Source organism: Schistocerca cancellata, chromosome 3 (genome assembly GCF_023864275.1).
Source record: "Schistocerca cancellata isolate TAMUIC-IGC-003103 chromosome 3, iqSchCanc2.1, whole genome shotgun sequence".
Lineage (NCBI taxonomy): Eukaryota > Metazoa > Arthropoda > Insecta > Orthoptera > Acrididae > Schistocerca > Schistocerca cancellata.
Window position 1 is genome coordinate 530236538 of NC_064628.1, and position 25363 is coordinate 530261900.

The 25363-nt window shown below is 42.0% G+C and overlaps 1 protein-coding gene across 1 annotated transcript in view; it reads right to left on the reverse strand.

Annotated features, from left to right (window-relative positions):
* LOC126175364 (cytochrome P450 4g15) overlaps positions 1-25363 on the reverse strand; it is a 49301-nt gene that overhangs the window by 14698 nt on the left and 9240 nt on the right. Inside the window, exons 2-6 of the mRNA XM_049922129.1 lie at positions 13557-13663; positions 9693-9783; positions 9266-9448; positions 9053-9122; positions 6994-7120 (exon numbers count right to left, since the gene is read on the reverse strand). Coding sequence (XP_049778086.1) covers positions 6994-7120; positions 9053-9122; positions 9266-9448; positions 9693-9783; positions 13557-13663 — 578 coding nt within the window. The remainder of the gene's footprint in view (positions 1-6993; positions 7121-9052; positions 9123-9265; positions 9449-9692; positions 9784-13556; positions 13664-25363) is intronic.

Below are 25363 nucleotides of genomic sequence, written 5' to 3' on the forward strand. Positions count from 1 at the left end.
ACGGGCAGCTCCTTCCAACCATCTCCCGATTTTGACAATCTAACGCGCCAATTGGATAGCATTTGACACGACATCACTCGGAGGACACCAAACAACTCTATCAAGCTCTTCCAAACAGAATAACTGATTGCATAAGTATCATAAGTGGAGCTACGAGTTACTGGCTTGCTAAATTCGTGAAGTTATTTCTCTTAAATCAATCTCTCAGTTTTTCTGCAATTGTAATAATTAGTTTTTCTTACATGTACATCACATTTACTGATTACGTTCCATTCGGATAAGCCCTTTCCGGTACGTTGTTTTTTGTGTCACAGAGTGTTTTTCATTTCGTCTTCGTCGACAGGTGTCTTGAGTTTATAAACCCATACAGAGGTGGTTCGTGTAGGCCTCTTCTGAAATTGTGGTAACACTCGACACTACCTCACCGAACAGTCCATGATATATGCACACAGTCCAAGAGACATAAGGACCATTATAAGAGCCAGATGACACTTGACAGCCACGTGGTATTAGCCGAGCGGTCTGACGCGCTGCAGTCATGGACTGTGCGCCTGATCCCGGCGGAGGTTCGAGTCTTTCCTCGGGCATGGGTGTGTGTGTTTGTCCTTAGGATAATTTAGGTTAAGTAGTGTGTAAGCTGAGGGACTGATGACCTTAGCAGTTAAGTCCCATAAGATTTCACACACATCTGAACATTTTTGACACTTGACAATAGCCGACGAGTACTCGGACGATGGGCCTGGGGGTTAACTTGGCTGAGGTGCCTGGAAGCCCGAGAAGATTTTACCTTATCGCCGCAAGACGAAGCATTCGTAAACTACAATTATAATAAGAGAATTAATTTGTGTAGACGGTATTAAATAGCTATACTTATCTTTATTTTGACAGTCATCTCAGTCACCATCTGACCACCCTTGGACATAAATTATGTATTTAACTGTGCTTTCGGCAATTGCAATATTTGATTAAAATCCTGAAATATGCCGCTTTTATGTAATCTGTGATAATACTGATCCTGTTCTTCTACCTTCCAACGTACACTATGATAGTTTGCTCTGGAAAGCTAAAGCAGGTACATGATTAGTTACATCACAAGTTATGCCAAAATGGAGCATTTCAAGATTTTAATTAAATACTGTAGTTGAGGAATACAAAGTTAAATACGACTTTTATGTCTGAGGATGCTCCGGTTATGACCCAAATTGATTTGCAGAATTTCTCTGTATTGCAAAATTCCATTCCTAACGCTTATAATAAGATTATTTTTTATACTTATATCAGAATGTAATTGTAAACAGTTATAGAGTTATTTTTTCTTACTCGGCGCACTTCACGGACTCTTTGGTAGACTTACGTATCCTGAAATTTTTGGCATGTTTTAATCTTATCAAATCAACATCTTCTGCCCCTTACCTATTTACACGTTAATAGCTAACTGACGACGTGCTCTGTTGGTTTTGAAAGGCGTTAGTCAATCAGCCTCTCACATAATTCTGTGGTTTAGCGTTATGAAATGCGGGAGAGTATCTTTTCTCTGCCTACATTTGTTCATATTTTCCGCACCAGAGAATATCACATTGAGAAGCTAACTTGTGTGTTTTTACTCTCCGTTTAACCATAGCTGATAGAACAACATCTGTCCCTGTCCCCAACATGGATAATCGCTCGTTTGAATGAATGTGGGTGTAATTACAACTGCATACAAGTAGACTAATTTAGATGGAAGTCCTTGGCTTAGCTTTGCAATAGGAGCCTGAGAAGACAGCTGAATGTGATCTTGGAAGCCAGCTCTGGTGACGACAGTCTGTCGTAATCTCTGTCGCCACAGGCGACTGCGCCTTTCGAATCCAAGCGTAAGGACACCGACTTCAGAATTTTTAGCCAATGAACAGAATGGAAAATTTTAGTCCGAAAGAACCTGGCGTTGTCTCTCCTGTCTTCTGACTGGAGGAGATGCATGTTCTTACTAGCAAAATCATCTTGGTGATTTGTCAGTTCGCCTCCTAAGACTTTGTTCACTCTCTGTACGCGAGGCGAGGCAGTATAAATTTTGATAGAACTTACCGGGGCGCCGAGGAGTCGTGTAACAGCATCAATATCTGCTCCTTGGTCAAGTAGGTATGGTGTGCTGTCTCTGTGCACACGTGAGCAGTGGTTTTTGGATGGAAGTTAGTTCGATTTTGAGTTAGCATTCTCTATAACGACCATACTCAGTCGTGGGGAGCACTGGTGATTTCTGTGTCATATTAGGTAAGTTCAGATGGGGTCATTATTCTTGTTACTCTGAGTCACGAGCCGGATTTGACAATTCGTTCGTTAATGGAAAGTGGTGAACTTTGCTTTCGATTACTCATATGAATCGTTGTGTGTGAGAAATAGCGCCACCATGTTGCATTTACACAGCCCACAAATCCTTGCTGACCGGTATATTATTATACTCTGCTCATGAAGAACCATAGGATTAGTATTTCTATTTGTGTTACATGTAAATACAGTTTTTGGAGTACGCTTCATATGTTAAATGTTCATTGTGCAGCTACTTAGTTGGTTAAAATTCGCTACAACGACAACACTTACACACTTGCCCCCTCCTATAATACCTAACTTCAGGCGCCCTGTGAAAGAAAACTACTTCAAATATTTAGTAAAGTGTAAGCTTTTATCGAACGTTTTGCAGTCCACTAACTACAAATCCACTGCGTAGTTTTCTCCTAGGATAGGGTCTAAGGCTAATAATTACTCTTCATTAAATTTCAGACGATTTGGCACTTAGTGCTAGGTAGATAATGTTAAGCGTGCTACTTGTGCAACAGATAGCTATCCGTGGTATAAGATGAAAGCCAGCCCTACCAAGAAATTAAACAGGTGGGACTATTATTTGCAGCCTTCCCATTCGGCAAGCAAGAGTCCCTTCCTTCACTTTACAATTCAAAGCTTACGAGGTCCCGCATAACCTGTGCTATAAAAACTTTAGCACCAGAGCAAATTTTTGTCTGTGACAACCGCTGCCCTGGTAAATTCTGAAATAAAATTTCGCTTAATAGTATAAAGCTTTCCATAGATGAAAAGCAGAAATTACTGCTTCGGCAATGCAATACTCTCAGCTTAAGGCCCCAGATTGATATGTAAGCTAAATTACGGAATGTCAGTTTACAGGAGAAGCTATAGCACGCGTAGAGTTTCTTATTGCCAGGTGGAAGCCCATTCTCTATGAGAGACTGTTTAGGTTGCTAGTGAAGTGTTTTGTACATTTGAAAATTATTCACAAAAATAAGAAACAATGCTATTTACCTCGAAGGGTTCCCTTAATGCTATTGATAAGATGCAAATAAGTGGAAATAGCTAAAGGTGTTGCTTGTTACGGAGACATCACGTGCTTCTCACATAATCATCGCGGAGACCAATTAGCAGCAACGTCACACATTTTGTATGCTCATCTGGCTTAATGGTCAACGACCTACCGTTTACGAGTAACAGAATGTATCTACCGAAGAAGCACGAGGACAGTTTCATGAAATTGCCCAACTGGATTTACAACAGAATGCAATAATTCATCGAAGATTTGCAAGTCATAGAACAATCATGATGAAATGGCACCACCAAATTTGTACACTAAATTGTTCTGCCAGTGTTTGGTTTATTGATACATTTCCCATCAGAATAAAATCCATACTCGACAGTTTATGGTAAGATGATTTGCGTGTAGCTCGAGTAGGCTGAGTTCAGTTTGGTGCAGAAATGAGACGCATAATTCTCCACTTTTTGACCACGGATATCACATATGTATTAGGAGCTTCACTAAATGATTACCAATGGCAACGAACGACGTATGGTATTCACTGTCCAAAGCAATGAAAGTGGCATACAGTCTAATACTTATTGCAAGAACTACCTGAACTGTATGCAGCAAGAAAACGAGACAGCTGCTAGCTCACAAGGGATACTCATGGACACATTCGTTTGGATATGAGAGGGCAAGAAACCCCTGACTTGCTTAAATTAGTCGCTGTACCGCTTGTTGCATGAATTATTCATATTAAGATAGGGTGCAGACTTCATGGCGTTTGTATGTGTAGAAATCACAGTGGAGGCTGCGGAAGACGGTGTAAAAGTATGCTTCATTGCCTCACTTCTGCTAACGGATCATCCAGACATGTCAGACATTGGTGCTCATTATGATAAGTTCAAAAATTAAATTGCTCTGAGCACTATGGGACTTAACATCTGAGATCATCAGTCCCCTAGAAGTTAGAACTACTGAAACCTAACTAACCTGAGGACATCACACACATCCATGCCCGAGGCAGGATTCGAACCTGCGACCGTAGCAGCAGCGTGGTTCCGGACTGAAGGGCCTAGAACCGCTCGGCCACTGCGGCCGGCATTATGATAAGTGTTTAGGAGAATATGTTTATATTTGAGTGCAGTTTACGTGCCATCAGATGGTAAGTTCTAAGAAGAAAACATGTTTTCTCAAAGGGTATTGGAATATCCATAAACGATTGAAAGCGAATATGTGGTATTTTACAGAAGGGAACCGTTAACACGTTCACTGGATATGAATATTCTCTTATAGAGAAGCTATAGCGACTTTACAACCTCCACACGAAAATTAACTAGTAAACAAGAGTTAACTTCGTAAAAAGTACATCTAAACACATCTCTAGTGAACGTCCGAGCATATCTTTAGTGAATACCACAATTAATTTATGTACTTCGTCGAGCGGGACCCCGAATACTATAACGCGCCATACCTCTGAGTTTTAGGACTTAACGTTAGTGTAGGAAACGTAAGGTGTACCAGACGATTAGGTTTTCCTTAACGCGAACAAGCTGGAGTATTTGTTGGTCACCATACTCAATTTTACCAAAAAAATGCTATTAACATCTGTGTAAGAAAATTATGGCTCTGAAATACTGATGCTATCGAAACTACGTTAACACACTTTTGTTATCTTGGAGAGTTCTTACAATGGTTTCATGAAGTACATTATTAGCATCAAGTATCGTATGTAATATTTCAGTTCGATGAAACCCCAAAAAAAATTTCAAATACCGCGGGTCTATCAAAGGTTGATGACAGTGGCGGTGAGAGATAAGCCGGCGTATTCAGTTTCTGACGAATATGCTTCTCCGCTTTCGTAGACAAAGGCCGAAAAAAGGTATTGCGGCAAACGCGAGGCGAGGCTGAAGAAGTGGAAGGAATCCCCCCCCCCCCAAAAAAAAGGTAAAAAATGCAGGTATCTGAACGGCCAGCGTGTCTAACGGACATTCTGTGTAGACAGGTTCGATTCCCAGTACTGCCAGTGATTTATTTCGGTGGGAAGTCGGAATCGGAGAACACTCAGCTTCCACAAGAGAAACGGTTTAAATTCTCACATTTCATACTACACGTTTAACCGTCACAGCTGTAAGTGAAATAACGCAATTTCACAAAATATCAATATTACGCCCACTATTTGTGTGTATTCCATAGAAAATTTTTGTTTGACTTGGTACGTCAGTGGGTAAGAGCCAGACGGCAAACAGGTCCTGGGTTCGATCCCCAGTCAATCCAAGGAATTATCTCTTTCACCACTACTGACAATAATTTATGTTGTGAAAAATGTCGATATTCACCATCGTGAGGCATCCACGTTAAATTGTAGGTCCCCTCACAACTGACTAGGTATGTTGGTTCGAAGGTTTGACGAAGGCAAGGGCGCACTACGTCCAATAGCACCAGTCCAAGTAAATCACTGCAGTGTTCAAACATTCAGGTTGATAACAGTTTTGTTGTTTTACAGAACGTTAATCCTACATCTACGTGGTCTACAGATGAAACTTCCTGGCCGATTAAAACTGTGTGACGGACCGAGACTCGAACTCGGGACCTTTGCCTTTCACGGGCAAGTGCTCTACCAACTGACCTACCCAAGCACGACTAACAACCCGTCCTCATGACTCTCTCACGAAAGGCAAACGTCCCGAGTTGGTGTGGTGTGACTTGGTCCGTCACACAGTTTTAATATCGGGGCCCACTCCGGTGCAGAGTGAAAATTTCATTATGTTCTACAGATGCCAACATATTCTGCTAAGTGAGTGAGTCCAACTTCTAACTATAACAACAGCACTCATTATCATGTAAGAGACATTGTAGTATTGTCCCGGTTAAGGCTATCGAGGTCAGGGCGAACTGACAGTAATCTATTTGTTAATTTCTTTCCTCGCCGGATGCATTGTTTTATTCACGCAGTACACTGGCGTCACACGGTAAGTCGCACTAAAAGAACCACAATGCTAATGCCCTTCCGTTTGGTTTGCGAGAGCATGAACATAAATCCTGATATTTTTACCTCTTTATGATTCTCACCTACGGATTTCTCCGCGAGAATTTGTCATGGACGTCTTGTTTCATAATGGGAGGTTTATTACAGACAATAGCAAACTCGTATGTTTTCTTTCACTTGTTGCTTCTACTTGTATGAGAAAGATTCTGAAGTCGGATACGCGCAACAACTATAAATTGTCATTTTTTGACGGTAAAAGAGATGTGGATTTACTCTTTGCACATTTTTAGGACTATTCGTGTACAAGGAAGAACCATGCAAGAAGAAAAGAAGGACTGTTGTTTTAGGCTCTGATTACATCTTACCCTAAAGGGATGTGTGACTTCAGTGTCACAGTACAAGAAAGCAGGCGTTTGAGAAACAGTTGTACCAGAGTGCAGAGCCCAGAGTGCCGAGGATGACCATAGGTCGGCACGAAAAATCTTAATACAAGTATGTTTTGCGTATTGATAGTTTTTATCGTGAGTAGTGTGTTTCGCGTCATTTATAATTTTGGTTCTGCGTCACTATGTGCACCTTTTACAAATTACGAGCGTTCATATCTCTGGAGTTAGTGCAGTGTTGCGTCTCAGGACAATTGCCTGTATCGACGTCTGATTACGCATATTATTGTTTTATATGATTCTATGTTTTACTCTTGCCACGAATTACGTAAAATACTCACCTTCTTTGTAAGTCCGTGAATGACATCCAGGAGCTTGACCTGCTCCGTGCCGTATCTCGTCAGGTTGAACAGCCAGTCGGGACGGAGCCACAGTTTGGTATGGCGCAGGTGGAGGATGTCGCACATTCTGAAATGGAGAAGCACCCTATCATTGGAGCGCACAGTGTGTACAGTGTGTATGCGACAGCCGATTGAGTAACGATTAGTGCAAGACGTGGCACATTTGTTTCTATCTATCAGAAAGACGAGATATGGCTCGCTTGAGTTGTGACCCAGTGTAAATGTGTTACATACTGAGGCCCTAAAAATATTGTTACTGAGCTTTTCAAATTCTCACGTATAATTTTCAGTAAATATGCCTTATTTTCTAATTGTTAGAAATTTCGTATAGCAGCCTCTTCGTTATTACGTAGACACTGAGGCACTGTGTAACAAATGGGCAGTTGCTGAAAAGCGATGACAAATATAGCGGCTACTTTAAATTTTGAAATGTAGTGAGAATCAATTTGGAAGCGTTAACTGTTGTAGTTTGCTACTATAACATTAAACGCTGTGACAAGTTTGCTACTATAACATTAAGCGCTGTGACAGAATGTACCAAATGAGCCACTGTTATATTAGATTTTGAAGCATTACGCGTTATTTGATAAGGGTTATATCACTCAATATGTCTTTGCCCTGTAATTTTAGTGAGATAATCTCTTTAGCAGTCTTACACCTGGAAGTGACCCAATAGTTAATTGTAAATTTACCAGAAATTAAAGAGTCCTTGTGATAATGCTCTTCGGATGCCAGATGACGTCGTGGAGAATGGAGAAAGGGGAGGAGGAAGATCATCTGAGAATTCGTGTTTGGTAGGGTATCAGCAGCTATGGCACTTGTGCACCAGTCTCCTGCAAGCTGCAGCTGGATCATAATTATGATGCAACTGATGATCGAACACAACTGATCCAGATAAGAAAGGGGGGGGGGGTATTGATGTCAGTTCGCTGTTGTGCAACATGGCTGCGGCAGCTGCAGCTGTGAGGCTCTTAGTTGCGTTCACGCGCACCTTGTCAATGTGCAGTATTGAGTTTGAATTAAAGGACTTTAGTAACCTTATCACTCCCTTGCTAAATTTCATCTTTGGACTTTCTGTTGGGTTAAATGAGTTTGGAGAAACAAAGCACGCAACGTAAAAGGATTCAACCGTTTGGCCACCTGACGCAAGCCCATTTTCTGATTGTTGTGGTAACTTTCCTGTGAATAATTAACTGTCAGTTATTTTGCTATTATCAGATAAAGAGCCAATATGACAGAACATGATCCATCACCGTTCAGAACGTCATGATCACGTAAGATGTTGACATTTAAACAATCGTTTTAAAGAAACAGTAGCAGAACATATGCTGAACGGCACTGTAACAAAATTGTACATCTTGCTGAGTGTCGTTGGTTGGCTCACGTAGTTTTTCTTTAGGTTCTCTGTTCATATGGACTTGACTTTACTGCTGTTAGGACGCGGTGAGTAGTTGATGATCTATCGGTAATATTAAGAAAAAGAAGCAGTCTCCCTAAATTAGTCAGCAATCATTGTTGATTTTTGCGGATTATGACGCCTAGATCGCTTAATATATTTCTTTATGTGTAACTACGTTTCGGTTAGTGTCATAATTAGATCTTCATTAAGTTTAAAGGAAAATAAGGCTGACGAGTGTTAATTGCGCATTACCATGGGGAAGAAGAAAAATAAGTTAGAACTTAGTATCATACGCTACAAAAACTTTACTTAAGTGAGTAGTTGTTTGTAATGTATTATTGTAGAGACATTATAAATCTAATACAACAAATTCGACATCGGAAACCATCCATTTGTGGCCACCTTTTCCTTGTATCTGACCACTCTACAAACTTCATTGAATACGCTCTAGAAGTCTGTCAACAGAGTTAATATATTTTCTTTTATCGAACGAGGGATCTGTAGAGTAATTCTAGTGCAACATATATTCATTTTCAGTGGTTATTAATTGTAGTCTCGGGAACGAAGCTGGATCGTGACAACTGCCGGAAAAATACTTACTTCATTACAGCCATAGCGTACTCGTATCCGCTCTTATCTTGTGTCGATTTGGTCACTCCCATAGCGGTTTCTGTAAATAATGAACAAGCAACGAGCATTCACTATCTGTCTTCACTTTCGATCATTCACTTTCATTATTAAATACCTAAAGCTAACCATCTACAAGACATACATAGTCGGACGGCGGAGCTTCGATGCAATGAGAGCACTCACCGAGCAAGATTTCGACGGTACACTCGCTCATGTAGTCGTGGACATCGAAAGTCTTGGTGCCTTCCTTGCGCAGTTTGTTGACAACATCGCGGCTGTTAGCGTTGAACAAGTCAATGAATGACTTCAACACATTCAAGTGGAAAGTGGGTGCTATCAGCTTGCGGTGTGACCTCCACTTCTGACCTGAAAAATGGAATTATGATGTAATTAACAAGCGACGTGGTTGAAGAAATTGTGCCAGTTTATTGTAAAGAAATGCACTGAACCCTACTTTGTCTTCAAATCAACTTGAATATCATGATAATCAAAACTTTTTTGTCACCAGAAGCTCTGAAACACTTTTAGTCTCGTGACGTCCCCTATTACTGTGAGATATACTGATCTGCCGTTACTTGGTAAAAACGGACAGGAAATACATATGATGTACCTGAGCTGATTAAAAGGCCTTCTCCCAGCCAAGGCTTGAAGAAACGGTACTCTGTAGACTTGTCAATATACACGTTGCTGCTCAGGATCAGCTGCAACACACGAATAAAACAGATTTGTTAATTACATTTTCATTCAAAACTACTGAATAAATTCTAATATCAGAAGATTGGAAAACTAAAACTGGAGACTACTTCAATGAAATGAGTGTCATTATTTGAGTTTGAAACCCATTTTCTTAATGAAAGGAGACAAACAAGTCAAGGAAATTTCCCATCATTAATTATGAGGCGCGTTATAGTTGCAACTGTCGGAGTCCGGCAATACAAGTAGAAACTTTTTTCAGCGTTTCAGAACATGTAAAACTAAAAAGGCTACATAAAATCTTTCTATTACGCTTGTTAATTCTGTTGCAAAGCTGTTACGTGAAATATACTGTTTTGGCCCAAGATACTGGTAGCTTATAGTCAAGTGCTGGAAGGTAGGATTACGTTTACTGATCATCGTTGTTTCAATTAAGTGCCAATAATCCAGGTTTTTCGGCTAATACGATCTTGGATAAATCTAAACATAACAACTTCGTTAAACATTTATCATTATTGTTGTCAGTTTAAAATAAATCGTTTCTGAATCTTTTGCATTCCCGAGATGCTTTGTAGTGAACATTACAGTAACGCATTTAACTGCGACAACGACGCAAGAAAAATGTGATGAACATTTCAGATGATTCAGCATTGTGAAATGCTAGAAAATGTGAATGAATGTGTGAGAAAGTTTCTCACACACGTAGCTGCAGTATAGACGTTGCTTACTGTTCACAAGCCTTGGTCTCCCTCTACAGTATTTACCGCCCACACTTCCCTCCATTACCATATTGGCAATTCCTTTCTGCCTGTCGATCTACCGATCACTTCTTTGAGCCAAGTTGTGCCATAAATATCTTATTTCCCTAATTCGATTCTGTACCTCCTTAGTTATTCGATCTACCCTCCGGCCATCCAGAGATAGGTTTTCCGTGATTTCTCTAAATCGCTTAAGGCAAATGCCGGGACGGTTCCTTTGAAAGGGTACCCGTTTATCTTCCCAATCCTTCTCTAATCTGAGCTTGTGCTCCGTCTCTAATGACGTCACTGTCGACAGGACGTCAAACTCTAAGCTTCCTTTCTTCCTTTTCAATCTACCCAATCTACCTCATAAACTGAGGTGACAAAAGACATGGGATAAAGATGTACACATATATAAATGATGGTAGTATCGCTTACACAAGGTATAAAAGGGCAGTGCATTGATGGAGCTGTCATTTCTACTCAGGTGATTCACGTGGAAAGATTTCCGATGTGCTCATGGCCGTACGCGAAGCGATAGTTGGAGCTAGACGCGTGAGACGTTCAATTTAGGAAATCGTTAGGGAATTCAGTCAGAGATCCACAGGGTCAAGGGTATACTGAGAATACCAAATATCGCGCATTACCTCTCAGAAAGGACAAAACAGTGGCCGATAGCCTTCACTTAAAGGAGCGAGGGAAGTAGTGTTTGCGTAGAGTTATCAGTGCTAACAGACAAGCAACAGTGCTTGAAATAAGCGCAGAAAGCGTACGACGAATGTATCCGTTAGGACATTGAGGCGAAATACGGTGTTAACGGGCTATGGCAGCAGATGACTTGACGCCAGTGCCTTTGCTAGTAGCACGACATCGCCTGCACCGCCTCTCCTGGGCTCGTGACCATATCGGTTGGACCCTAGACGACTGGAAGACCATGGCCTGGTCAGACGATTCCCGACTTCGGTTGGTAAGAACTGATGGTAGGGTTCGAGTGTGGCGCAGACCTCACGAAGCCGTGGACTCAAGTTGTCAACAAGGCCCTGTGCAAGCTGGTGGTGGTTCCGTAATGGTGCCGGCTGTGTTTACAGGGAATGGACTGGGCGCTCTGGTCCACCGATCGTTGACTGGAAATGGTTGTGTTCGGCCTCTTGGAGACTATTTGCAGTCATACTTGGACTTTACGTTCTCAAACAACGATGTCATTCACCTAGCCACAGTTGTGCCCGATTGATTTGAAGAACATTCTAGACAATTCGAGCAGATCCTTTCGTCACCCACACTGACCGATATGAATCTCATCGAACATTTATGGGACATAATCAAGAGGTGAGTTCGTGCACAAAATCCTGCACCGACAACACTTTCGCAATTGCCCGCATCTCGTGGTCGTGCGGTAGCGTTCTCGCTTCCCACGCCCGGGTTCCCGGGTTCGATTCCCGGCGGGGTCAGGGATTTTCTCTGCTTCGTGATGGCTGGGTGTTGTGTGCTGTCCTTAGGTTAGTTAGGTTTAAGTAGTTCTAAGTTCTAGGGGACTTATGACCACAGCAGTTGAGTCCCATAGTGCTCAGAGCCATTTTGAACTTTCGCAATTATGGGTGGCTGTAGAGGCAGCGTGGCTCAGTATTCCTGCAGCGCCTTCCAATGAATTGTTGAGTCCACACCAAGTAGAGTTACTGCACTACGCCGGTCAAAGGAGCGCCGACACGATTTTAAGAGGTATCCCTAGGCTTTTGTCACCTCAGTGTATGTGGCAGCACAATTCAAAAGCTTGCAATCTCGTCTTGTCTGAAGTGTACATCATCATATTTCATTTCAGTACACGGCTACATTCCAGACAAATATCTTCCGAAAAGACTTCCCACCACTGAAATTTACGTTAGATGTTAACTGATTCCTCTTCTTCAGAAACGCTGTCTTTGCTGTTGGCAGTCTGCATTTAAAATTCCCTCTACTTCAATTGTCACCAGTTATTTTGTTGCCCAAATAGTGATACTAATCTTCTACTTTTAGAGTCCCATTTTCTAATCTAATTCCCCTAGAATTGTCTGATTTAATTCGACCTCATTCCAACTGTTTCAGTTTTGTTTAAGTGGATTTTATAGCCTCTTCTCAGGACAAGGTATTTAGGGTGTTTACTTTCAGTGTTTTGTTACTGTAGTTTTTTGATGATGTATGTACAATGAAGAATAACCTAGTTGCAGGAATTATGATATGGATTATCAGTGAAGCAGATTCTCACAATACGCAGGCGCGACTGCTTCAACAGGTCCCAGGAAAAGGCGTAACTGAATCTTGGAAACCTTGATCATGGAGCTTTCACTCTGAAACACGTATCCAAAAAAAAAAAAAAAAGCCTAACAAACGAAAACAGAGTAGACCGACTTTCACTGATAGATATCTAGTCTTCACTGTATCTGTGCGCCAACTAGATTTATTATGAGCTCTTAATAAAGAGAAAGAAAATTACTATCCGCCCCATCATCTAGGGCCTTTGGAGTCTCTGACAGATTACAATGCCTTCGGCAAGAGTTTTTGATTCCCCTCTTTGAAATTTAGTCTCGTTTCCAGTTTCTCCTTGGTTTCTATAGCTACTTGTTCAATTTATAGAATGAATAACATAGGGGATAGGCTACAGCCCTATCTCACTCCCTTCTCAACTATTGCTTCCCTTTCATGTCCTTCGATTCTTACAACCGAAGGTTTGTTTCTGTATAAACTGTAGATAAATTTTCACTCCTTGTATTTTATCGCTCCTACCTTATGGATTTCAAAGAGTGTACTCCAGTCAAAGGAAACACAAGATTACATGACTATTCTGTGAACATGAAAGATTTTGTTATCGTGCATTAATGTCTGTTGTTGCGACAGCAAGAAGGAATAAATTGAAAAGGCCGTATAAATCGGCAGGGAGCTGCTCGGCAGCAAACCTTGGGTTGAAAGCGCGAAGGAAGAGAAGGAAAGTGCGTAAGCACCTCCATAATGCATGAGGCGGTGCCTGAGGCCTAGTGGCTGGTGGCGAGCTGCCAGCCGCGGAGACTCACCTCCACATCGCGTGGGTCCGTCAGGAAGATGAGCAGCTTGGGCCCGATCCACGTCTTCACCACGCTGCCGAACTCGAAGCTCATCGTGTACACGCGCTCGAAGATCTCTGCAACAGCAACACACAAGCGGTCGCGTTAGCCAGCCACGCCGTCATCGGGAAGTGGCCACGTTATCTATTTTCCTAACAAATACCACAAGAAGTGAATTTTCTAATGGAAGTATGGTACAAGTGGGAAGAGGACTTTACATGAGCTAAGAAAAAGTGTTCTTCTTCTATGGATTTATTCAACAGATATGTTTAGAGTACGATTGGTCAAAGAAAAAGGAAGAGAAACTAACGGTATGTTGCGACCAACAGATGTCCGTCTAATTCGAGACGGTCAATAAGGAACCATGCATTTTATAGCGGGTTCTTGTAGGGAGGTCCTTTTAACTGTACTTGTTGATTTATCTTACTGAAATTAAGGCGGTTTATGAAATACCGTTCTTGTAATGAAGACAGAAAAATATTACCTGGTCCAGCCATCCTCAAATTTAATTTTGCTATTTTCTTCCTTAAGTTTCTCGCAAATGGCGAGATGATTTCTTACCATCAGTCATTAACATCACTTTTCCAATTAACAACTCGTTATGATGCGTTTTAGTGGCTCGAAACTAACATCTTATTCAAGTATATATGTTTTCGCAATTATTGATTACATTTGTTGCGCTGAGGCCGACTGTATGTTTCTTTCTGTTTCCCAGGGGCACTCCTGTGATTTAAATAATTTTACAGACCTTTCCAAAACATCTGTACTGTTCCGAAATATATTGTACTGAATTAATCTTTCACTCTGTTGTGGAGTGTGCGCTGTTATGAAACTTTCTGGCGAATTAAAACTGTCTGCCCGACCTGGATTCGAACCTGGAAGCTTGTCTTTGGTGACTAATGCTCTTTACCGACTTTGTTCTCCATCCATGACACATGACCCGGCTTCGCAGCCTCACTTCTACCAGGTATGGTTCAGCTTTCTGGCCAAGGTGCGGCACCCACCTGCTAGAAAGTTTCAGAACTGCATGTTGCTGCCTTCATGGCATCCTGAAATTTGAGCCTGCTTCCTCTTGAAATTATGCAGTACTGATCCACAGCCATCAGTCACGACAAGAATGACCTAAGACGTTGCACCAGCCACACATTACTGACCTGCACTCTACTGTCTCCTGAGCCGCTTTATCGTCAATATTCGCATTACATGGAATTGCATCATTCAAGAGATTCAGTCTTGTTGTGTCTCATTGCGGTGGAAATGTGTGGACTCCTACCCTTTACGGTTGTGTCAGCATATGTCAGTTTATCGTGCAAGTTAATATAATAACGATAAATACATCATGCTCGGAGCGCAGAGGTTAACGTGCAAAATTATTATTGTTGAATGAATTGTCACCTACAGCGGAATATGCGCTGATTTGGCGACTGGTAAACTGTCAGGACGGATCATGCATCGTACCTGCGTAGCTCTATTGGTAGGTCATTCGGAAGCGGTAGGTGAAGCTTCTGGATTCTAGTCCGGGTCTAGTTCACAGTTTTATTCAACCAGGAAGCTTAATTATACTTTTTATTATTCATTGTATGTAGTTATTGTTCATACAATGTAGTGACGTATGACTTGAACACTTGGCAATGCTATAGTGACACTATAGAATGAAAAATAAAAAAGCAATAGAAAAGTTGCTGCATTCAGGAAAAAAATCACCGGCCACGACAACAAAAAAGTAACGCCAGAGAGTTACATATACCAATAATATCTGAACTGTCTTTGCCTGAAAATGGCGCTGACTGCCGCCTCATGAACCTGTGTAGAAGCGTGTGGGATAATGGAAACATGTAATTAATTTTTTTCTTTGGCAAGAAGCTTGATACACGGAAGTCTATTCTCACGTCTGCAGGTTAAATTGCTGGTTAAATTGTACCTTCTTCCTACTGCATGTTAATCGTCCGTTATTTGCTACACAGACGTGTTCAGTCTTTCATAAATGTTTAGAGGCCGCATCGAGAGTGTTTTCTTAGGTTCTCGATGACATCAGGCATGTGTTTAACAAGTGGTCTGCAGACTTTTTCAGACTTTCCGTGCTGTGTCCGTTTGGTTCCGTTGGACGTGGGAGCGAGAGTATCACCAGAGCGCTCTAGTTACCAAAGCGACGCCTTAAGAAACGGATCATTACGGTTGTTGGCATACCTAATAGCTTGCTGGAGAACTGGCAACGAGGCCCGCTGTGCTTGCGTTAATGATAGTACGGATTTCATTACGTTTCCGTCAGTCGTCGAGTGTGAAATCGTGGCGGCTGCACGCCACACCGTGATCCCATCAGACGGGCCACACCGAGAAAAAAGAACAAAATGCTGGAGACCCATGATTTAGCGCCTACCCCTGTAACCGGCTTTGACTTGTACTCTCACAACACAAGGATCTCCCAGAAGAATAGGGATCCCCTATTTTTGTTATTAATGGTACGTAATACTTGCACGTTAATACGTATTTCAAAGTAGTGATAAAACTGCTGCAGGTAAATGACTTTTTGTTTCATTGTTACTGGCAGAATTTTCGTCCAATAGCTTTGCTATGACTTTTGCTAAATATTCATGATACTTCTGCTACAAATCTATGCCAAAAATTAGAAATAAAAACGAACAAAAATGAAGAAAGACCCACAGTTTTATTTTCTAATGCAGCTACTACCGCTATTCCGATCTCCAAGACGGTGAAATATTATCAGCTAGAGCAGTGATCGCCAAACCGTCAATCGCGAGCTATTAGTAGCTCTCGGGGATATTTTCGGTGGATGGCGGAAACTTTCAGGTTGGCTAACCTGGACTGCTCCATTGAAGTCAGACCGGGCTGAAAGCAACTGATGGTTTCTCCCGCACAGTTGCCATAGTTAGCCAAGAATATTACACTGTCAGCCTTTTAGTTGACTGTAACGCGTGAGGTTATGCACTTCACATTTTTCGTGTGTACATCATCCGTTTCCTAACGTAATAGTGTGATTTACGCATTGATACTAAGCTGAATTTGTTCTGAAGATGGCGTGTTCAAGCAAAAAGCAAAAAACTTATCACTTGCATTCGGTATGGGAAACCGATTATGAACTTCTTTACCTAGATTAAGGAAAAATGTATGTGTTTACTGTGTTGTGAAAGTGTACCAGGATGGGAAAAAGGAAATGTCGAAGGTCACTTCAAAACAGTTAAGTCATGGATTGGAAAGGATATCCCACTGGATTGTGCTCCAAAGAAGGAAGTAAGGGAGCTAAAATTCAAACTTAATGCTCACAATCATCATTTTAAAGCCATTTGACAAGAATGAAGCAGCAATTGAGGCATCATTCTTCGTTGCAAAAACTATCGCACAGAATAAAAAACCATACGAAGACACTGAAATTATCCAAAATGCATTTTTAGTAGCTGCCGACTCACGATTTAATAGTTTCAAAAATAATATTTAATTAAAATCAATATATTTATTAGTAATTTAAGTATATAGGCCATAAAATATAAGATTTTTTAAAGTTCTTATTTCTGTCCTAGTTCATTTTAGTAAATCACAGTAAGATAAGATAACTAATATTAGTGACAACATAGCTGTGCGAAAAGTGATTGTAATTTGAGAGATATATCACGTATTGTGTGCAAAATGCAGTGAGATGGTTAGTTTTCACATTGTAACACACCTCAACGCATCCCGCTCCCCTCCCCCCCCCCTTCACCCCCCTAGTACAACCCTTATAAAACACAAAAATTATGGAGCCAGGTTTGAGCCTTCCAGGTGTGTGGCGTGATAAATTATTTTACAGCTGTCATGGGATGTCGTACATTCCCCTAATAAAAAATCATCTTATCATAATTAAGTAATCCACAAACGACCGCACTCAGAAGGGAGATTATTTTTCGGTATTGTTAACCTTCTTGACGACTTTATTTAGCGATAGTCTGACATAATGGTTTTATTTGTATCTCTCAGTTCTTCAAAATAGCCAGAATACACCCGTGCATCAGAATCCATACCGTTATTTGAAATTATGCTGTCGATATCTTTCTCTTATGTCAGCACAACAACGACTGGGGTCTAGAGAACAGCATAAGGCTCTTGAAATTTTCACAGAAAAAAGAGCAGCAGCTCGTTAATTAACGCTACAATCTCTGCCACGTCCTTTTGTCGCCGCAGTGACTATGAATACGCTCTTCAATGGTGTTTTGACATTCCTGAGGGGATAGTTCTGCCGTGACTAAGGTAATCGCAGTGGCAGTGCAAGAAAAGTTGCTGCGTTATGACCTGCTTTTTGAGATCAACACTAGTATGATATGCCATCCCTGCCACAGCCAAGGACACCCAGACAGCAGAATTTAAGAGTGGTTCGTCTTGAATATTGCCTTAACCCTGGGAGCGGTTTAGTGAGCGAAATACAATCACGATAAACTGGTCTCCTGTTAATGGGAAACAGGTCTGTCCAGCTGGTCTCGTGTAGTTCGATGCTCGGGAGTTCACTGGCCGTCTTGATGTTATTCACTGAAACTACATATAAAACAGCAAGAGCGGCGTAGGATCTACTGTACACTGTGATTTAATGTGGTATTGGGAGATATGTTTCTGTGTACAACAAGGCCTTCAAAAGTATCTGACACATAGTGCCGTACGTAATGAGTTCGAAATTTGTTTTGTTGGCCTTCGGCAACTGTTAAATTAACGTGTGAAACAACACCTAATATTATATAATTCATTAAGAAGAAGTTGATACTTCAGTGAACCATACTATTACTGACTTATCAAACAATTTAGGAACGCAGATGAGAAGTGCGTTTTACCCGTTGCATCCGGAGCAGTTCGGGAAATCTTGCTAAGGGCAGATGTGTTAGGAGCTGATCTCTTAATACGGCACTTGGACATTTAGAGGTATAAAGAGTACTGGATTGGAGCAAGTCAGTAGTCCGTCCAGTTTAGTTTGAAAAGAAGCAGATAACAAATACAGAATTAACTGTGGATTGTAAAGATAGGAAAGACTTGTGAGTGGGGTGTGCCGCGTTGTTGGGCTGGTTCCTTCGAAAGTGCACGGCCAATTTCCTTTCTCATGCTTCTTCCATTCGAACTTGTGCTCCGTCTCTAATGATCTAGTCGTCTACTGTACTTTAAATCCTGATCTTCCTTCCTCTGGTATATTCCATAACAGTGTTAACGAGTGGGCGGTGGGTGGTAATTAACTCAGCATAACTCACAAAGGTAATTAGAACTAAAATCGCTGTTGAAACTCAATTGTATTTTGACATTCAGTTAATTTGTTTGGAACTGCAAGTACACGACAAACTTGATAGCTACATTAGCCCTGATGACAGGCACACAGTGGAAGCCATTTTCCAAGGGGATCAACATCGTATGTTTAGGAAGAAAGGTTGGAGTTTCAGCGTCCCGTCGACAGCGCGTCATTAGAGACGGGGCTCAAGCTCGGATTGCGAAATGATATCGGCCATGCTCTTTCCAGAGCTACCATGCCGGTATTTGCCTGAATAGATTTAGGTTAATCACGGAAGACCTAAATCTGGATAGCCCGACGGGGATTTGGACCGTCGTCTTCCCAGCAGGAAGCCCACTATGCTAACCGTTGCGCCACCTCACTCGTTTCTTGTATCAACCTTTATGCTCGTTTGAGGCGGTTATTGCCCGAAGGCAAGGTTATTTGGGAAGCTACGCATCCCGTATCTACTAATAAAAGTGTATGACTTATTTTTATTCCAGCACCCATTAGAAACTTAGCAGACGTTTGATCCAATGCTGTTGTACTCTAGATAACGTATGAAAAGTAAAAACTTTAATACATTGTTAGTTGCCGGTCGCGGTGATCTAGCGGTTCTAGGCGCTCAGTCCGGAGCCGCGCGACTGCTACGGTCGCAGGTTCGAATCCTGCCTCGGGCATGGATGTGTGTGATGTTCTTAGGTTAGTTAGGTTTAAGTAGTTTTAAGTTCTAGGTGACTGATGACCATAGATGTTAAGTCCCATAGTGCTCAGAGCCACATTGTTAGTTTTGACACGTTGGGGAGAAAGAGAACATCTCTCTTGCCTGCGCGTTATAATGCCAGCTCGTAATCTTTTATTTATCTAATTACTTATTTTTGGACTGTTCGGCACAACAGTCCAACAGGAGCGTTTCATCCCCGACGATAATGTAGGCTTCTAGTCGTGGAAATATCAGCCACGTAGACACTTTAAATTTGTCGAGTACTACGAACAGTGCGTGGAAACGACAGTGGTCGTTTGATGTCCATCTTGAGGGACGTGAGAGGGGCACAGAGTGCTCTCGTAGCCAGTGAAATCGGGGCAGGTCGCTTGGCCAACGGCTCGCAATGCTGGCTCTCGCTGGCGTTGGTGGCGACCACACACATACGAACAGCTCCTCAGCGGCCGCATATTGCACAACGGCGTTTTCCGGAAGCGCTAGCTAGCGTCCAGGTACAATGTGTGCAAAAACAGCCAGCAAGGCGTAGCCTATTCCTCCATGCTCAAGCCGAACGTTCTAGATCCTAGCGTCGCGGTGACATGGCGAACCTTGCACACTCATAATTGCACTACAGAGTTCTCAGAGAGTAACGGATCGAAAAACAACTTCCAAAAACGCAGAGACTGGTTCTTCTGACGTACACAGGAACCAGTCGCACCATTCATATCAGTAAGGTGGCTGGAAATTTCAGGTCAACCCTGTATGTTTCCTTGGAACTTGCACGTCTTTTGGAAGTCTCTAATATGTACGACTGTTACCCTAGTTTTATAAATCTTGCTCTCAATAGATAATCCCAAATGATTTGGTCTTGAATAGTGTTCTGTTCAGAAATTGTGTTTTGATGTTTCGCTTTCCACTTGACCTTTGTAAGGCCTGATAGATTAGTGGTGAAGCGCGTGCCTGGAACCAGAAATCTTTCGGAATTGAATTTCAGTCAGACCATGCGACATCTCAGTGTGCCTTTAACCTATCCTTGTGAGGAAACGTCAGGTACGACACGTGATTCGGATTCCACGTTGAACTATAGGTCACCTTTTTCCAGTAGAGCTACTAGGGTATGTTCGGAACACGTAAGTTGCTGAAGTGTGTCCAGTGCAAAAAATTGCACCAGATCGTTGGGCAACACGAAATTACAGCACTTGAATTTCATTCTTATATTTGTTGATTGTCACTTTTTAACAGGTATTTTAAGGCAAAATTTTTATAAGTTCTTAACCACTGTTGACTTTAATTATACACTTAGGTGACTGAAGTCATGAGACACTTCCTAATATCGTGTCGGACCTCCTTTTGTCCGGCGTAGTGGAGCAATTCGACGTGGTATGGATTCAACAAGGCGCTGGAAGTCCCTTGCAGAAATACTGAGCCATGCTGCCCCTATAGCCGTCCATAACTGCAGAAGTGTTGGCAGTGCAGGATTTTGTGCACGAACTGACCTCTTGATTATGTCCCACAAATGTTCGTTGGGATTCACTTCGGGTCATCTGGGGGCCAAATCATTCGCTTTAACTGTACAGAATGTTCTTCAAACGGATGGTGAACACTTGTGAGTCTGTGATATGGTGCATAGTCATCCATAAAAATTCCATCGTTGTTTGGGAACATGAAGTCCATGAATGGCTGAAAATGGTTCCCAAGTAGTCGCACATAACCATTTCGAGTCAGTGATCGGTTCTGTTGGACGATACGATCCATTCGATACCATATAAACACAGCCCACACCATCATGGAGCCACGAACAGCTTCCACAGTGCCTTGTTGACAACTTGAATCCATGGCTTCGTGAGGTCTGTGCCACACTCGAGCCTTACCACCAGCTCTTACCAACTGAAATCGGGAATCATCCGATCAGACCATGGTTTTCCAGTCGTCTAAGATACAATCGATATGGTCACGAGCGCAGGAGAAGCACTGCAGGTGATGTCGTGCTGTTACTGAAGGCCCTCGGGTCGGTCGTCTGCTGCCGTAGCCCATTAACCCCAAATTTCGCCTCACAGTCGTAACGAATACGTTCGTCGTACGTCCCACATTTATTTCTGCAGTTATTTCGCGCAGTTTTGCTTGTCTGTTAGCACTAACAACTCTACGCAACCGCCGCTGCTCTCGGTCGTTAAGTGAAGGCCATCGGCCACTGCATTGTCTGTGGTGAGAAGTATTGCCTGATATTTGGTATTCTGCGGATCTCGGAATATTGAATTCCCTAACGTTTTCTGAAATGGAATGTCCAATGCGTCTAGTTCCAGGTACCATTCCGCATACGAATTCTGTTAATTTCCGTCACGTGGTCATAATAACGTCAGAAGCCTTTTCCCAGGAATCACCTGAGTACAAATGACAGCTTCGCCAATGCACTGCCCTTTTATACTTTGTGTACGTGATAGAACCTTCATTTGTATATGTACGTGTAGCTATCCCATGATTTTTGTCATCTCAGTGTACAGGCCCTCAAAGCTTCCAGGCTCTAAATCGTCGGAGGCATAGCATCGTTCTCATCGCCATTTATTTTTTGCACCTTATTGAGACTCGAAGACAGGTTAAGATCCTACATAAATGGCTGAAGAAGTGTATCTTGCCTTTTGAGGACATCAGGAGTTAACTGTCTGGCGTGGTGGGGAAGTCATAATCACCCAACATACATTTTTTCGTAATAAATTTATGAACGAGAAACTTTGCCTGAGACCCAAACTGATCCCACATACGTCGAATATCTGTTTCCGTTTTATCATCTTTGGGTGTAGTTGGGCCTCTTTTTTCGCGGTTTGGGTACGTGCATGGAGTTTGCTTGACTGCTCCATAACTGGTTCTTATGAGCAGTCACAGAAGCGGCAACAAATAATGACGTCTTTCTTTAAAGTGCAATGATGCTATTTTGCGTAGCAAACTGGAGCTTTGATCTCTTCCTAAAACTGAATAGGAATAATAATTTCCTGTGGCTCAATGGCCTGATGTAAGCCTTTTCAATTGGACGCCACTTCGCCGACTTGCTTGTCCCTAACATACCGCAGTTATAAAAGCGCGGAAAGGGGACATACAGTTTAATGTGGGGTCCCAACCACGTGTCGTTTCTGGGCTGTCCTCACATCGTAGAAAGAGGAAGATTAGCTTAAAACGCAAACTGGAAAATCCATGTTCCAAACGCGATTCGATCCCGCGACCTCTCGGTTTCGAGGCAAGCGCTTTACCGCTATTTTTACCCCCCCCCCCACTTCCCTCTTCCTTTTTTAGTCATTGTTCTCGACATTTGGTCCGGGCGGACGCCACGTGGCAGACCTTCAAGTTCATCGTTCAATACTTCACTTTTTCTATTTTTTTCTTTTTGGTTCGTGTAATAGCTCTCGTAAGTAATGCATGGGAGATAAAAACTGATATATTTTTTTGTTCATTTCAATGTAGTTGTTATTGAAACTGAACAGTAGAAGTTGTTATTGAAACTGAACAGTAGAACTTTCTATGTGTCCTCACAGTAAGTGGACTAATTGCAGCTTCTTTTTTTTTCATTTTCTGTGCCACGTTCATACATGTCAGTAATCGGTCCACGGTGTGCATAAGAGCATCTTGAGACCAACGTTAATGAGAAGTTAAAAGTCCATATTCTCCAACACGTACTCCGATTTCGGAAAAATAGATGTTGCATTTAGAAATTCAACTACTGTACAAATTTTTGATCTTGCAAATATTCCGATAAGAGTAATTGATTTTATTCTAGCGACATGCGTGGTGGTAACCGTAAGAAATCCTCTCAGATACATCCTTTCTGCCAAGTGCTGGTTCTGTTTCTGTCTCTCTGACAAGACGTTCTAATTTATCACAGATTTAACCAATACCATATTTCGATGAGGTTCAAAGCGCTTTCTCCCAGATTATCTGTATATGCACTGAGTTGGTTAGTTTTGTTTAACAAAAATGTCTTCCCTAATTTCTCTCCGAAATTACTATAGCGGTAATTATACAAAGCAACGATCACCTACCAAATGTGTGTCTACTGTTTCCCCAGAGCATTGTTAACCAGGCCCTCGAAGAGGGTCGTGAATATAAACAGTGGGGAGCTATGGATCAGTAATGCGATAAATCAGATGTTCTATAACGCGATGGAAATAATAGATACACTGGAACTCATAGTACTCGCACTAAAATTTTGTGGTTTCAGGAAATATTTATTTTAAGCATATATCACTCGATTCTTATTTTGTAAGTCGATAAAATTATGGCTACTGACGTAAATCAATACGTTAAACTTAGTCACTTGATAAATTCAGTATCATATAAGTGATAATTGATTTTGGAACACTCGTACTTGAAGCATAAGCAGGAGACTGAGAAAGTTATCTTTATGATGAGCTTGCGCAAGAATAACTCTGTAGACGATGAGAATGATACTCGAGGGCGACAATTAACGTGAGAGCGTTTTCGATGTCGAAGGAACTTTCCGTTTCTGCAGGCTTGCTAGATGACTCAGTGAACGTTGTGAGGCTGCCGTAAAACAGCAGCTCCGTCACGGCCGCTCGCCGTGACATCTGAGGTCGGCAGAAGGACGGATCTGGACGAGTCTACTCTGACATGACGTTCCTACTACTGTAGCAGTCACTGCGAATACGGATCTAAACAACAGTTACGATCGTTGAGACGTCACAGAAATACAGTACAAAAAATGGAGAAATACATCTTAAATCGAAATAACTTGCTGCTTACATGTGTATATAAGCACCATCAACTACGCTGTCAGTTAATAGCTCAAATGAAATGCAGCTGCAGTCAGTGCTGTTTCGCCTTTTTAATAGATCTGGCTGAAGTCACCGGGGCTTTTTTCGATAGTCCGTAACACCTTTGTTACTGTAAACTATTGCTGCACATCTTTATCCCTCAGTACGATAACTGTTAATTTGCTACAACGTTTCTGAATGTAACATCTACACGATCTGGAGTTCTGATTTTGTTAATGAATGTAGATCTACATCTACATCTACATCTACATTTATACTCCGCAAGCCACCCAACGGTGTGTGGCGGAGGGCACTTTATGTGCCACTGTCATTACCTCCCTTTCCTGTTCCAGTCCCGTATGGTTCGCGGGAAGAACGACTGCCGGAAAGCCTCCGTGCGCGCTCGAATCTCTCTATTTTTACATTCGTGGTCTTCTCGGGAGGTATAAGTAGGGGGAAGCAATATATTCGATACCTCATCCAGAAACGCACTCTCTCGAAACCTGGACAGCAAGCTATACCGCGATGCAGAGCGCCTCTCTTGCAGAGTCTGCCACTTGAGTTTGCTCCGTAAAGCTATCACGCTTACCAAATAACCCTGTGACGAAACGCGCCGCTCTTCTTGGGATCTTCTCTATCTCCTCTGTCAACCCGACCTGGTACAGATATCACACTGATGAGTGTCGAACGAGTGTTTTGTAAGCCACCTCCTTTGTTGATGGACTACATTTTCTAAGGACTCTCCCAATGAATCTCAACCTGGTACCCGCCTTACCAACATTTCATTTTATATGATCATTCCACTTCAAATCGTCCCGTACGCATACTCCGAGATATTTTACAGAAGTAACTGCTACCAGTGTTTGTTTCGCTATCGTATAATCATACAATAAAGGATCCTTCTTTCTACGTATTCGCAATACATTACATTTGTCTATGTTAAGGGTCATTTGCCACTCCCTGCACCAAGTGCCTATCCGCTGCAGATCTTCCTGCATTTCGCTGCAATTTTCTAATGCTGCAACTTCTCTGTATACTACAGCATCATCCGCGAAAAGCCGCATGGAACTTCCGACATTAT